Source organism: Xiphophorus couchianus, chromosome 1 (assembly GCF_001444195.1).
Source record: "Xiphophorus couchianus chromosome 1, X_couchianus-1.0, whole genome shotgun sequence".
Lineage (NCBI taxonomy): Eukaryota > Metazoa > Chordata > Actinopteri > Cyprinodontiformes > Poeciliidae > Xiphophorus > Xiphophorus couchianus.
In genome coordinates this window covers 7,595,638-7,611,030 of record NC_040228.1, presented here as the reverse complement: position 1 = coordinate 7,611,030, position 15,393 = coordinate 7,595,638, and the positions used below count along the sequence as shown (strand labels likewise).

The window sequence follows — 15,393 nt, the reverse complement described above, 5'->3', positions numbered from 1 at the left end:
AGTGTCTGTGAATAATGAGCAAAAAGTTGACGCATAGTGCCATGTAGAAACATTCTTGTAAACTGAAATTATCTCCTTTATCATTGTTGATGTAAACATGTGAAATTTACCTCCAAATAATCAGCCTCTATATGGACTATTCAAGAATAGTCCAAATAAATATGCATGCATATATATTTGTGATGTTCATATCCACACGTAGGAAGTATGAAGCTGGTTCCAGCTAATACTGCGAGGACCCACTGTCAAATCATCAGCTGCATCGGGACTCTCTCCGAGATGTTTTGAGCCCTGGTGTAACATTTTCAGAGAGTCTGCGTTTCAGCAGACTGCCTCAGGGAATTGCCCACAGTTCATAGCTTCATGACAAGTACGGCCCAGAGGCACAAAGTAAAAACAAACCAAAAAGAAAGTGTACTGGTGCAAAGATGGACGTTCTTTAGCATGTAAACCTGAAGTTTAAGGGGGAAAAAAAACTCTTGAGAGTCCCAAATTACTGGAATCCTACAGGGGTTCAATTTTAAATCCAAAATCTTCATCATTACTGAGTCTAATAACACAAAACAGGCCAGAAAATGTATTAAAATTAAATGGAGGAGGAGAGAAGAACAGACGACACAACCAAATGCCACTCTGAGTAATAAATGTTTGGCTCCTAAATAAAGATGTGATCATCGTATAAGAGCTGATTGTGGATCACTGTTAGTTCCAAAACATTACCTCACAAATAGTAGAAAAGTTTTGTTCTGGAGAAAGTGGAAAGTGTTTATAATTTCGCTGTAACGTTTGAGTATGTCCTGCAGCTGTACATTGAAGAAACCGCAAATCTGTTTTCAAAACTATGTTAAAATATTCATTTTTGGTAAAAGCTACAGCCAGAGTGGCGTTGGTTTTCCTATCCATTTATGCATTTTTTCACTGTCTCTATTACAGACAGCTCACCTGGCCCATTGCTTCTGAGCCTTTTTCTGGTTAGTTTTAAACTGATTCTGGACTGAAGTTGATTGTATATAATTTGATATGAGTTGGACCTCTGACTTGTCAAGTGTCGACCTTGTTTATACAAAGTTCAGCTGCGCTAACTTTATGTATTAGCTTGTAGCATAATATCAAGAGTAGTGAAATTTTAAAATGGTTGAATTGTTTAGTTGTCAATTAAGGGTCAACTTCTCAGTCTGCTACACTGGAGTGTGTGAGATGTGAGGATACATTATTCCACAACACAGAGCACAAATAGGCTCATGAGCTTTAACATCACAAATCGAAACACATTCACAAAGTGTGAACACAGCTTAACGTAGGAGCATGGCTTGTTACGATCTAACAACAGAAAACACATACCGCACAAAAAACACATGTTCACACCTAGCGTGTTAGATTGGAGAGCCACCAATAAATTTACAACATCCTTCCAGTTTAAAAGAGGTAACACACACTAAGCAAGCATAGCACCATGTTTACAAATTAATGAATTAAGAAGTCTTGGGAGCAACAAATAAAAGTTGTGCGCGACGATGAAAAATGTGGCTCGACATGTCACAGTAAACAGGTAAGAACAACTTTGAAATGCAGGTGGGTAAAGACAATGCACGCATGGATGAATCCGTCATAAACGAGTTTACTAAAGTACATCTCTGAGAATAAGTTCAACAGATTTGTTAAAAAGAAGAGAACATTAAAACATAGGGAAAAAAATGTCTGTATGTATGAAAAAAGGTGAAACCAGGTACAACAAAACTGATCTCTTGAGCTTTCTGGTGGCATTGAACTACAAAGACGTCAAGATCCCCAAAAATGTTACTATTTTTTTATTTTTCATACATTTGCAAAACACTCAAACAATTGTTCCACATTGTCATAGTGGGGTATCTGTGTGCAAAGCTGTAACATAAAATGTGGAAAAATAGAGCACTTTAAGTACTTTCTGGATGCACTGTAAGTATTTAAGCACATAAAGTTTTGTGTTGACAGCTTAAAGCACACACTTGTTACTTTGAGCCACTCTAGAAGTATCATGCTGTGGCCATAAAATGTTTTAATTTCTTTAAGAAAACCTTTGTTTTTATTTTTTCTGGAGGAAGATTAGGTTTCTCAAAATAAACTAATAACGGTGCAGATAAAGGTAGATACCACACTCTACTAACTGTCTGGAGAGTCTCACCTGAGCTCAGAGTCATCGCTGTGAATGGTGACGGTCTGAGGCACGTTAAAGGGATTCTTCAGGACAAACTCCATGTATTCAGCAGAGCCCAGGTTGGCATAGAGAAGGTGCTGTGTGGTGATGGCCTGGCTCAGCATGTTCGCAATTCCCTCTGCCTTGCTGTACTCGTCGCTGGGTTGATGTTCTCTGATCAACCGAGTTGCTGGATTTAGACCCTGACACCAGAAAAACAACACCAAAGGACTGATAAATGTTTTATAGTGGCATCATACTACACACTATCATGGTCTTCACCCAAAATGTTCTCTGTGAACTGCTGTGACAGTTTCCAGAGCAGTTTTGTGATCAGTTTTGATCTGTGCAGTGTTCTTGTGCAACAGCTCATAGCTCTAATACTCTCAGAGCAGAGTGTTCAGTTAATGACTTTGTGGAGTAAAATGTCATCATTACTGGTAGAAACACTGGCCAGTGTACAGCCAGTAAAACTCAGGTTGCACTAAATCAATAATTTTCTCCATGACCTTTCGGTGACTATTTCAAGACATATTTTAACACTTCACTGCTTCTCCACTGATTGCATTCTTTCTACACAACACAGTACCGTTTGGATAAATGTCCTAGCAGCCAGGTTTACTGCTGCAGACTCTCCGTCTACGTCAAGTGCTTGGAATAAAAACTAGGTATTCCAATTTAACAAAGAACATCCATATTTGGGAGCGTTAAATACTGGAAATACTTTTCTAAACGTGTCAAAATTTATTTTTTGATTTTAAAAGCATACACACACCCACACACGTTAATACATACATGTAGGGGGTGCACGTGTGTGGGGGTGGGTGGGGGTGCATATGCGTGTGTTTGTCACTTGTTTTGGAACTTGTACTCTGCTAAGAAATGAAATGCTGATTTCTCAAAAATGTTTAGCAACAAAGTTATTTGCAAATACTTATTAGCGCAAAGTCTGACATTACCGTAACATCGGCTGCTTTTGTGTTCTCTTTAGCCTCCAGCCGATGCACTGCAGCCATGCAGTCCAGCTTTCGCCGCCTGCTGTCGGTGTTCAGGTTTTGTACTTCAGGGGTGATCTCCCGAGCTCTGATTCTGTTTCTGTTCAACAGCGCCGCATCTCCGTCCAGCCTGTGTTCTTGTGCCGTGTTCCTTGCTGCCAAGTAAAAACAGGCCGAAGTGATGAATTTGTTCACTGGGAAGAATAGAATCTGTTCTCCTCATGTTGATAATGATGATGCCTTTTCCTTGTTAGCACCTTTCAACACATCCAAATGACACTTCAGAAGAAAAATTACAAAAATACAAATAAAAACAGATGGAGAAGATAAAATGTTTGACCATAATCTCCAAATTTTCAAGTGAGAAGATTCTCTGATGTCTTCTTTTGCCTCAGTGATTACGTAGTTATCAATTATTTTAATTTAGTCAAGTGGACCAGTCACAGAATTATGAACGTATTTAAACAAAGCTTAAACTGCAGCGTTGATTTCTAGAAAAAGCAATCTCCCCTTATTACTAAGCTTGCAGAGACTCTACATTTCTTGTGAATTAACCCAGTTCTGTTTTGTTTTGTACAAGTGGTAGAACAAATTTTTTAATGCTTCTGCATTTGGAGTGGATTTTTTTCTATGCCACATACTATGCTGACCAGTGCTTTCTGCTTCATCACATACAACTAACAAACTGAAGTTACTTGTATCCTGCTTTCTTTGAGCATTTTCTCATTTTTTTTACATTTCTACCATTTTGCAAAAGAATTCTAAAGTTAACTTTCAATATTGCACTATGTAAAATGCTGAATAGATTAATTTAACCAAATTAATTATAAGTATTTAAGCTTACCAAATGAATTGGCAAAATGAAAATTAGCAGCAGAAAAGGTTTTGTGTTTGCTAAGTTGAAGGAACACCTTGAACATGAACAGTCACAGCAAAACAAACATATCAGTAATTCTTCCACAAAAGGAATCTAGCTGTTTATATTTTTGTAGATTTTAGGGAATGTAGGTTTTTGTCAGAAGTGCAAGATTAATTTATATAAGAGCCATTTCTCATTGTGACATATTTGACTCACTTTCTGATCTGCAAGTTCATATTTCGTTATATTTCTTTAAGCAGCAACTTTTTCTCAAACATTCAAGTTTTTCAAGCTTGTTTCAGCCTGTTTATATGAGGTTTCCATTTACTTGTGCATAAGTTTTCTTTGAGCATCCCAGCTTGCTCCCTCACCTCAAACAGACGCTTTTCATGTTTTTTTTTTATTGCTTTTTTTTGCCAAACTGCCCTCACAAGTCAGAACAAAGTGTTTGTTTACCAAGTGATAGATGGCTACATTTCCAGGGTGTACTCAAGACCTACATGATTTCAAACAGAACAGAGTTGGGATATAAACTGGAACAATGGATGGAACATTTTAAAACCAATAAACAAACATTGCTAATCTTTTTTTATTGGACTTAATTAAGCCTGGATAAATCTGGGGTATTACAAAACTTTCCCTGTGAAGAATATTTCTAGGTTGTATGCTTCCAAGCCAAAATCTTTGATGTCTGCTATTCTTTTCTTTTTCCCCCCCTACTCGTACGACTCCTTATCCTTAGACATTTTTCCAAGTCTCATTATCAAAACCGTATCAGGCTGGGAGCCAGTGCGCTAACCTGATAGTGTCTGGCTATCCTTCACAGCCACCGGCAGGAAGAAGTGGGGCAGGAGAGTGACACAAACACACACATATATAACACCCTATGGTGTGTAGCTGCTCTGCTCACTAAGTCTTGCTGGTGTGACTGGACTCCAGTGAAAGCAATTAGGCACACTGTATGCTTAACTGGCACACCAAGGTGAAGGAAGGAGAGAATGTAAAAGAGACAATAAGTGGGAACGCTGTGGTGGGGAAGACATGTAAGAAACAGAGCAAACAGTGAACAGCCTGTGTTTGCATAGCAACAAGAGGTATGAGTGACTGATTGCCACAGTGTGTAAAGCGATTGTGAGGTGAAGCTGCCCATGAAACAATTTGAAAATATGTTTTTATACACAGAATCTGAGCTACATCGAGCTTTTTAGCAGCATAACTGTTTATCAGTGCTTTGGACACAGTGAATAAAGCTGAAATATTTGTGAAATGACACATCATTTCTGCAGGCCGGTTTGCAATTCTATACCTGTCAGATGCATTTTGTTTCACACTGTGCAATTATATGCTTGTTTTATATGTCTTATGCGAAACCTCTGACTCTGTGAGTGTGGGTTTCAGAAATAGTTAAAATTCAAGACAAATTTACCAATAGCAAGCCAGTTGACTGATGATGGCTCGCTTAATTGAGGGAAAAATTGGTTTCCCCCCTGTGTGTTTGTGTGCCTTTGCTAAGGCTATGCTTGCACACGCCGACACACATGCACACACAGTCAAAAAAAACAACAACCCACAAACAGGATTGTGGCTAACCACTAGAGATGCCTGTGCAAGCTCAATTAGCCTGGAAATTGAGTGGTTCGCTGGTGCAGCCAATAGAAAGAATGTGAAATGTATCTGACTGAGCCGATCAAGGTGGCGGCAGCGCGGTCAACGCCCAAATAAAAGACGCCGATTCCTCTGTGGCTGAGGCTCCACTCAAACAAGGGCTCAGACACACACCGATAGCTGAGTGGAGAAACTCCAATGTGCAATAACCAGACTCAAAGGTAAACAAAACGGTTAGTACTCATGGTAAAGGTTAGGAATAAATGCACTTGTTACTGCAACAGCATAATTTTACATTGAAAACTGAAAAAAGTCCTACATTCAAATTGATTATTGTTAATAAAATTAATGTAAAGGAATAGGTGACAGAATTATTGGTGCCTCTAAATGCAACTGAACATGTTTTCAGTTGTACTTTATATTTTTTTAAGGTGATCAGAATTTGTAGAAATCTTTCATTACTGACCAATGATGCATTACAGGATGGTTTTAAAAAGACAACTATTGGACTTTTTTCTACATTATAAGCAATATTTGGGAGTCATGTAAGAGACAACAAAACACATTCCTGTCCCACCACTAAAATATTTATGAACTCTACTGAATCTTCATTTGTAGTCTTTTTTTGGGGGGGGGGGGTCAAATCAGATTAATGCTGAGCTTTTTTGCAACATTTCACAATATTTGAAAGATCACGCTGACTTAAGTAAGGTGGAGGGTATGTGATGCTGTGGGCCTGCTTCTCGTCCAAATGACCTTGTCAACATTGTCAGAGTGCATCACTTTATGAATGCTTTAAAATATTGGGTCATTTTACAGAGATATTGAGTTGCCTCTACCAGTAAACTGAATATGAGTGGTGATTTGGTCTTTCAGCAGAAAAATCGACAGACATGAACCAAATAAATAATCCTGATTCAATGCTTATATAAAACATGAGGAAAACGAAGCACACAGAGGAACTAAAACCATCCAGAGACATTGTGCGAAGTGGAATAGTCAAAGATGCCTCTTCCTTTATGCTGTCGTCACGTTATAAGGTTGTATTTTACAAAATAATACATCTTGAGATTAAGCTACTGCAACCAAATCATCTATTTTAAGACGTTTTAAACATTTTTACCCCAGTGGCAGCAACTAATTTGTTGGTGCATTAAAACATATTAAGCTTGATGTGCTGACCATTAAGTTGAAGGATGTTTCGGGTTGACAGGCTTCCTCCTTTAAAGCCGGTGGTGACTTCACGAGGCGTGATGATGTGAGAATAAGATGATATCCCGTTCGCTGCTCTCTTCCTGCTAGGGTCAGCTGGACATCCTGCAGGAAACAAAGGGCAAAGAAATCATTGTATGTGTGTGATACCAGCCATTAACACTCTGATGGACCTCAACTTTAAAGTTGAAACATAAAAATTGTTTGTCTTTAAGGAGCAGGTGACACTTGAAGTGCCGCAAATCCAATGTCAGGCCACTTTTGTGGAAATGAGAGACAAATCAAACAGATTCCCGTAGCATTAAAGGTAATTTTTACTCCCTGTATCACTTCTTAATTCTATGTGACAGGGCTTTGTCATGGTTTCAAAGTTAATCTTAATTAAAGGAGAACTTACATTTAGAACTTCCACATAATTAATCAGGTGGGTATAAAATGTGGGTATTAAAAAGGGTTTTTAAGGATATAATGCAAACAATAATTTCAAAGATTTGAAAATCTAAGTCAATATTTTGAGAAGTCAACAGAGGAAGCACTGATTTGTGAAATTTGGGTGAGGTCGGAGTGCACATTAAAATGATAAAAGACAGTTCTTATAGCAACATACTCTACATGAATTTGAAAAAAAAAATAGGCATATCTTCATCTGTAGTTTTCATATTTATAATAAAGTGCAAGCTAATTTCCCTCACTAATGTATTTTTACTTATATGGTGATAATATATTTTTATCCTGAGGGGTAAGTGATGATGGACAAAAGAATATTGTTATCTATAAATAATTTCAGCAAGAATTACACCAGAGAAATCTGAGATGTCAAGAGATATAGAGAAGATAAAGTAAGATTTTCCAAAATGTAAAAAAAAACAAAACAAAACAATAACTTTACAGATTCTTACCCACCTGTAGGACTTTATGCACCTGGTGCGACCTTAAAGTGATTTTCTACTTTGCACGTATAGTATATTGCAGGAAAATTAGCTCACGTGAGTCCAATACATTTTAGCTTCCAACAGGAGTCCAATGAGTTATTCTGGCTTAATCAATGATCATAATTTGTCATATTTTATAGGAGTCAACCAGACCAAACAGAACTCGGCATCAAAATAAAGGGGAATGGAGGAGAGTAATAAAAAGTTTCCAAATAGTCATGAACAATTAAACTCATAATATACAGATTCTTGTCAGATTTTTATAACATGTTTTCTTCATTATTTATGAAAATACTGGAATAAATGGAAAGATAATGTGATATAGTTTAATGCCACAAGTATAAAAGTTTCTAGGTACAAAGTAGATGGAATCAGCACTGGCGAAGAGAGAAATTAATGTAGAAACATTTATGAATATTGTTGAAATGAGACTTTGCATTAATTAAGACAATAATTATCCAAATGTTACTGGATTATGTGACTTGTACTTTCTTGTAAAACTTTTTTAAACCTTTTTTTTTCATGTACAGAATCAAAATGGCATCAAACATCTAATATTTTTCTTGGTATTGCTGGCTGTCAAGTAAAGAAAAAGAAACAGTAGCAGTTGAAACTTTTAACATAATCTCAACACAAATACTATACTGGACACCCCCACGTTCTACACTTAGCTGAAATTTTGAGTTCATAATCCGACTGACAACTATTACCTACTGATCCAGACTATATAGTGGACTGGAAATGTAAAGTGGAGTAAAATAAAAACATTTTTAAAATAATATCTTTTGCTTGTGTAAATGTACGTAATAACATAAATTACAGGCAACATCGTAATACCAGTATGCAGGTGAGAGAGTAATAATCCGAGATGTAAGAGACATTGGGATTTACAAACATGATCAGCACTACTGATGAAGAAAAACTAACTATGTCAAATACATTTGTACCACAAAAAACCTAACACTTCATGTTCCTTAAAGACTATTAGGCTCATCTGACAAATTATGCTGACTTGCATAATTTTCTAATCTCAATCCTGCTGAGATCCTGTGGAGGCTTCATAAAAAAAATAAAAAAAATGTAAGGATAACGAGCAAAACACCTGAAAACAGAAACTGAGCAGCAATATGAGCTGCAAAAAAGTAATAAAAAAAACAACAGCAACAACTTTGCATAAATATTTGGTGAAATTTACTGTTTATATAAAATATATAAAAGAAGCTGTTATCAAAGTCATTAGTTTTTTTATCCATGCTCACCGTTTCATTAGTGTTTTTATATGTAAAAAATCCTGCTGATTCTTTAGAGAATAAACATTGGAATCTGCCTGAGGACACCAGCAGGGGCTCCACAAATAGATCTTATCTCAGTTTGATTTCAGATAGTTTAGTTTGACAAGAAAGTGTTGCCCCAGTTTTCCCAGCAAGTTTTCTTGCTTCTTTTCACTGAGACTCGTGTTTATAAGACAACACAGAAGGCAAATTCAGTTTTATTAAGACAAACTTGTCTCTTCATATTTGATCACACACTGCATTCTTAGGTCACCATCAGTATAAGTCTGGGATAGAGATACAATTATCCACAAAATTAGCATCTGCACAACAGCTGTTCCTTAGCATGAAGTTTTTGACATAAGCCAAAATAGGATCCAAGGTATAAAAATAAAATTGCTTGGTTTAGGAGTTGTTTATTCAAAATAGCTTGAAGGTAACACCTTTTACAAAAAGTCCAAAAGTTTGCGGTTGTCATTTGGAGCTTGAAATTGTCAGTGGGCTTGGGTATGACACTGGCAGAACAATGACTCATGTTGATTGATGCAGACTGTTGAACATAAAGATGTTAAATGTCACATGAGCCAGTCTGACTGGGTTTCCAGTTTGATTTCAGAGCAGATATTGGAAGAACAGCAGGAATAGACTACAGACTTTGGTATAAATTATTGTCCAAAGAATTATTCCAGATGTTGTCTTAGATAAGGTATTGGTCTCTGGACAACATGAGAGCAACATACCTTGAAAAGTTCTCCTCTTTTTATAGTGCCAGAGGTTTAAGTTTTGCTTGAGCTACAAAAGTAAATCATTTCAATCATGAGGCAATTTCAGATTCTCACAACCTTGACCAAAAGTACTAGCTTTGAAGTATTTACACCAAGATTCACAACTAAAATTAAAAACAAGGTCCAATTAATTTTATTTAAAGCGGCCCCCGACCAAAAAAATAATTTTTGCAACTCAGTACTTCAGACATTTACATAAACCCAAACATGCAGAAAAAGGCTTCTTTAAGCTCAAATGAAATGTAGAAGAAAACGGATTCAAATTAACACGATATGGTTGTTGATGCCAGACAGATGTGTTTGTGAAAATCCTAGTAGATCAGCAGTTTATCAAGAGCTCAAAGAACCATGGATTTATAAACAATAGTCTGGAAAACAGAAAATATCCAGTGAGTAGAAGTTGTCTCAGATCTCAGAGGTCACAGAATAGGCAGACTGTTCAAAAACAACACAGGCAAATAACCGTTTGTTAAAACTAAGTACATAGAAACTTGCTGAACCTTGAAACATGCTGGTGACAGTAGCTGAAGACCACACTAGGCACCTCTCCTGTTAGCAAACAACAGGGTACTAAGGCTACAATCCAAACAGGTTTACTAAAATTGTACAGTAACACATTGGAAGTGTCTCAGGTCCTGATCTCAGTTTCAACATTCAGATAGTAGAGTCAGAATCTGCCTTCTGCAAATTGTTCAGACTGTGGTGGTGATCATGTAATAGAGTGAAATATTGTTTTCTCTGCACACTTTGCACCATATCGTTGCTGACTATGACCATCTTCTTATAACCCTGGTCTTCCCATCTTCTGATGGCTACCTCAAGTGGTGCTTTGTGCCACTCGAAAGCTGAAATATTCTCAAATTGGTTTTTGGAACCTGACCACTAGATCACTCTACTCCAATGGCCTCCAATGTCACCACATCTCAATTTCACAATGCACATTTGGGATGTGATGGAATGCCACCTCTGCATCATGAATGTGAAGCTGATACATTTGTAGTATGAATCTACCATGTTAATAAAGACCAAAATCTCTCAGGAATGTAAAACTTAGTAGTTGCTATTAAGATCTTATTGAGAGCATCATCTTATACTTGCAATTTGCACTCCATCGAGCATTGCAAGTATAAGAAGTCAGCATTTACTTACTCAGTTAGCGAGGCTGCAGTGGGCTGATTAACAGAGGTACCTTTCCCAGCTTACCGACTGTAAATTAAATTCAGATTTTTAACAATGTGAATGATGATTGCAAAGGCTCAATCAGCTACTCTGAATCGCCATTGTTAAATACAGCATCAGTATTTTTGCACAATTTTAAGCCTAAGAGCTTAATTTGAAATAAATGAGATCTAATCTACAGACACTGCTGGACAAAGAAGGTAGAAATAAAAGTTAAAATTGATCAAAGTAAACTCAGTTTTTCCTCAATGTTTTCAGGCCCTAAATCATAGTATGCCCAAAATGAGGTGCATACCTGAAACAAATGTAGCATTTTCCGAGGAGCTGCACGAGAGTGCATCCTCGTTCAGGGTGCACTCTCATCTGGTATGAAATGTAGCGAGAGCAGCAATTAACTGCCTCTTCTGTCCAAAACTGACACATCAGATAGCTTGCAGGAGTTTCAGAGGGGAAGCCAAAAGCATCCTCCAAATCTTTCAAAGGAGAATCCTTTCATCAACAAACAGATAATAGGCAGCAGCTAAATGAATAATGTGGAGTCGGTGTTGCTATGCAAACAGAGGCAGACAGTGCTGTTCTGCAGATTAATGGGAGAGGTGTCTGCCATCCCAAAGCATTTTCCTCATCATCCATCACCCTACACTGGCCACACCATTCAGTCGGGTGCATTTGCCTGAGTTATAATTCCTCAAATATTACTGTGAACATATCACTTATGCTGTAGAGTTTAGAGAGCACTTCCAATCAAAAGCAAATATCTTATTCCCAGTGCCTCGTTACAGATTCTTCCATCAGTTATTCTGTGAGGTTATCACATCTATGGTGTTTTTTTTTGCTTAATTCTCATCACCATCAAACATAAGATAGTGTTATAAGTAGGTAATGAAAATAATGTGACGATGATGAACCAAAATTATTTGAATGTCGATGCAAGTATGGATGTCTTGCTCTCAGTCATATAACCCATCCACAACTACTGAATCAAAAAGACTGCCCTGATGATATTCAACACACAAATTCAAACTTCAATAGAGAGAGTGTTGCACACTCTGTGTGAAGAAAATTAGTGAACAAAGACTCAGGAGGTTGAAGTCTATCAAATTTATCAACTGCCCGATGCTGTCGCATGACAATAGCCCGACCTGCCCACCTCATTTGCCCTGCTAGCAGTTCTTGAGGTTAAGGCCATAACAAGCCACTGATTTGCTGGCCTCCAGAACAAATGAGAGCGACCGCCAAGGGGGTTTCAAAGTAGCCTGCGGTATTCGATTTCTTCTGCTTCGCCGTTCCAGGCCACTGACCTTTCGAAATAAGCAGATTCAGCCTCACCTTAAGGCTAAAGGCTAGTCTGATATAGTCTGGTGTAACTGTGCCAGCAGTGAGAGCTTTTAATGACGGAGAGATACTTCATGTGGGCTGTCATCTATAGCCAAACTAACGGCCAGGTAAATTTCACTGATATTTTGTCCCAGTTGGGGCAGTATTTGGGAAAAAAGATTCTACTCTCTCCAGCTGCAAAAGTCAGTTTCTTCAGGGCTTATCAGGCCGCTGCAGATGAGCAGCACTGTCAGGTCTGCAGAAAGCTCTAATCGCCCATTTCCACTGTGCTAAAGCAGATATACGCTTCCTGCTTGTGTGTCCTTCTGCGCGTTTTGTGTGTTAGTTGTGGAGAAAATCGGACTTTGAAAGAACCCAGATTCAACTGAGTCAGCAATATTATTTCATACAAATAAACATGTTTTTAAAAATCACAGACTATTTTCTGTAAGTACATTTAGTGACTTTAAATAAGATGCAAAAGTCTGAGTTTACCACAAGATCCACAGACATTTTATAGAACTACATTAACTGTGTCTATGGTTGAATTTGGCATTAAATTTGTTAATAAAAATATTTTTTTACCAACATTAATGAGAAACAATCAAACTAACAAGGATTTGAATTTGTCGTGTCATTTTGATCAATCTTTGAGGACTATCAGCCTTATTCCCTAATCCCATAAGGCTCTTAGTGGACTTTATTGACAACTGTACCAGCATTCTTACATTTAAACAACCAGTCACTTTGGCACAGAAGAAAATGGCTGAACAGAATAATATTGCTTTACCAGTCTCTACATCTGTCAAATATTGGGAAGATGACCTGAAGAAATGGCCTCTGATTATAGTTTATCAGCATATTTACCTGCCTTGTCAACTTGACTGCAATAAACAACAACAGAAGTATAAACCAAATACAACTGTTGTTTACTATGCTTTTAAACTACTGAGTATGTCAATTATTTCTTTCTTTTTGTTATAAGTTGAGAATGCAGTCTGGAATGGATAAAGCGGGAAGCCGGGCAACAACAATTATTACCGATCATAAAAGAACATAACATTAAAAAACAAACTACATGCCACTTGCGCAGCAGGACGGGTCAGCCAGTGAACATACAGCAAAGACATCATATCACCCTCCAGTGTCACAGACTATGCATGAAGCTGTTGAAGAGGAGAGCTCCTTCAGTGACAGACTGCTGCATCCTAAGTGCAGAAAAGAGGGTTGTTGCAGATCCTTTCTCCCAGCAGAAGAGAAAGGAAATATAGCAGTTATATTATACTTTATAATGTCAGTGATATTATACAACAAACTCAATAGGTGTTGATATCCCTGCTGGTATTTGCACAGCTATCTCCTTTCCAATAACATTTCCGCTCTTGTTTGCACATCTCTGCTGTTGCACAGTTTTTACCACTTGTTGCAAACAGTTTTTAATTCACAAAGAAGCATGTACATTTTGTAAAGCTTTGCATATACCTTATGATCAGAGTATGTAATTTTTAAACAACATGAGCACTATTTAGGGCTTTAATTTAGCCCTTACAATACATTGTGTTATTCTTTTGTTTTCATAGATTTTACATCTTTAGTTTTGTGTGAATGTACATGTTTCGATTGCCTGTCAGCTTGCTGCTGTCACACCAAACATTTCCCCACTGTGGGACAATAAAGGATATTTCTATTCTATTCTGTCAGTCTGATCTGAGATATGCGTTAAACAGAATGTGATGCAGATACCACGCTGAGGAAGACCCATGGTGTTGAAGGATTAAGATGTTTGCTGTGAAAAGACAAAATTATCTGTAATGGCGGTTTGTGTTTGTGTGTTTATTGCGAAAGTATGATCTGAATATCTGACTGATGTTAGATCACAAAGGATTAGGATGTGTTAATGATCCGCCAAAGAGGAAACATCATGGGACAAATTCGATGCATTTTAGTATACTTCTGATCAAACAGTTGATTTCACTTTATCTTGATATACAGTACAGACCAAAAGTTTGGACACACCTTTTAATTCAATGCGTTTCCTTTATTTTCATGACTATTGACATTGTAGATTCACACTGAAGGCATCAAAACTATGAATAACACATGTGGAAATATGCACTAAACAAAACAGTGTAAAACAACTGAAAATAGCCCTTATATTCTAGTTTCTTCAAAGTAGCAACCTTTTGCTGTGATTACTGCTTTGCACACACTCTGCATTTTCTTGATGAGCTTCAAGAGGTCGTCACCTGAAATGGTTTTCACTTCATAGGTCAACCTGCCCTGTCAGGTTAATAAGTGGGATTTCTTGCCTTATAAATAGTCATGAACATAAAGAGAACCCATTGAATTAGAAGGTGTGTCCAAACTTTGGTCTGTACTGTATGCAGTGAAATCAAAAGGGAGTAGATAATAACCATCATTGTTCCTGGAAAACATTTCGGACACAGAGATGTGTCTAGAAACTAACGATGGATTAATAATTTTTAATGAGCCACTGTTGAGTCAACATTATCTCTCAAAACGCTTTGGGCTTTAAATAACAATGAAACCATGGATTGAAAGATTACTCATTATTCGCTCGCTACTCCTGAAGCTGTTTATATGTTAGGATAATTCTGCTTTGACCAAATGCAAATCTGCTCATCAAACATTGTTATTAAATATGTCTGCTTTTTGTCTCAGCCTTTATTGAGTGCATTGTGGTTTTGTGGATAAAAATCAGTTTTGTAGATTCAATAATTAGTTTTAAAATGCAAGCCAGCAGTTGTTATAGCTTAAACATTCTGTGTCTGCTCAGACAATTGTCTGGCAGTCCTTCTTGTTTGCTCAAGACTGCAGATGTTTCAACAAAACAAAGCGTTTCTCACTTAATTTCTCTATTATTCAGTACGGCTACTTTTGGGTCCTTTACCTTAAAAAAATTACTGCATTGTAGTGTGACTAAATGGATGTGACAATTTATAACATTTTCTTTTTATTAATTACATGCGAGTCCTACTTTGTGATGATTAAAAAATTTGCAGTTTTTCACTCAGAATCATAGGAATTTGCCTTTTGTTTTTAAT

The 15,393-nt window shown here is 37.2% G+C and overlaps 1 protein-coding gene across 2 annotated transcripts in view; it reads right to left on the bottom strand.

The window, feature by feature from the left end:
- Nucleotides 1-15,393, bottom strand: part of nphp4 (nephronophthisis 4) — a 168,320-nt gene that overhangs the window by 25,609 nt on the left and 127,318 nt on the right. For both annotated transcript variants that reach the window (XM_028002260.1, XM_028002173.1), the window contains 3 exons: nucleotides 6,815-6,949; nucleotides 3,133-3,323; nucleotides 2,162-2,376 (listed from right to left, as the gene is read on the bottom strand). In XM_028002260.1, the coding sequence (XP_027858061.1) occupies nucleotides 2,162-2,376; nucleotides 3,133-3,323; nucleotides 6,815-6,949 (541 nt within the window). The remainder of the gene's footprint in view (nucleotides 1-2,161; nucleotides 2,377-3,132; nucleotides 3,324-6,814; nucleotides 6,950-15,393) is intronic.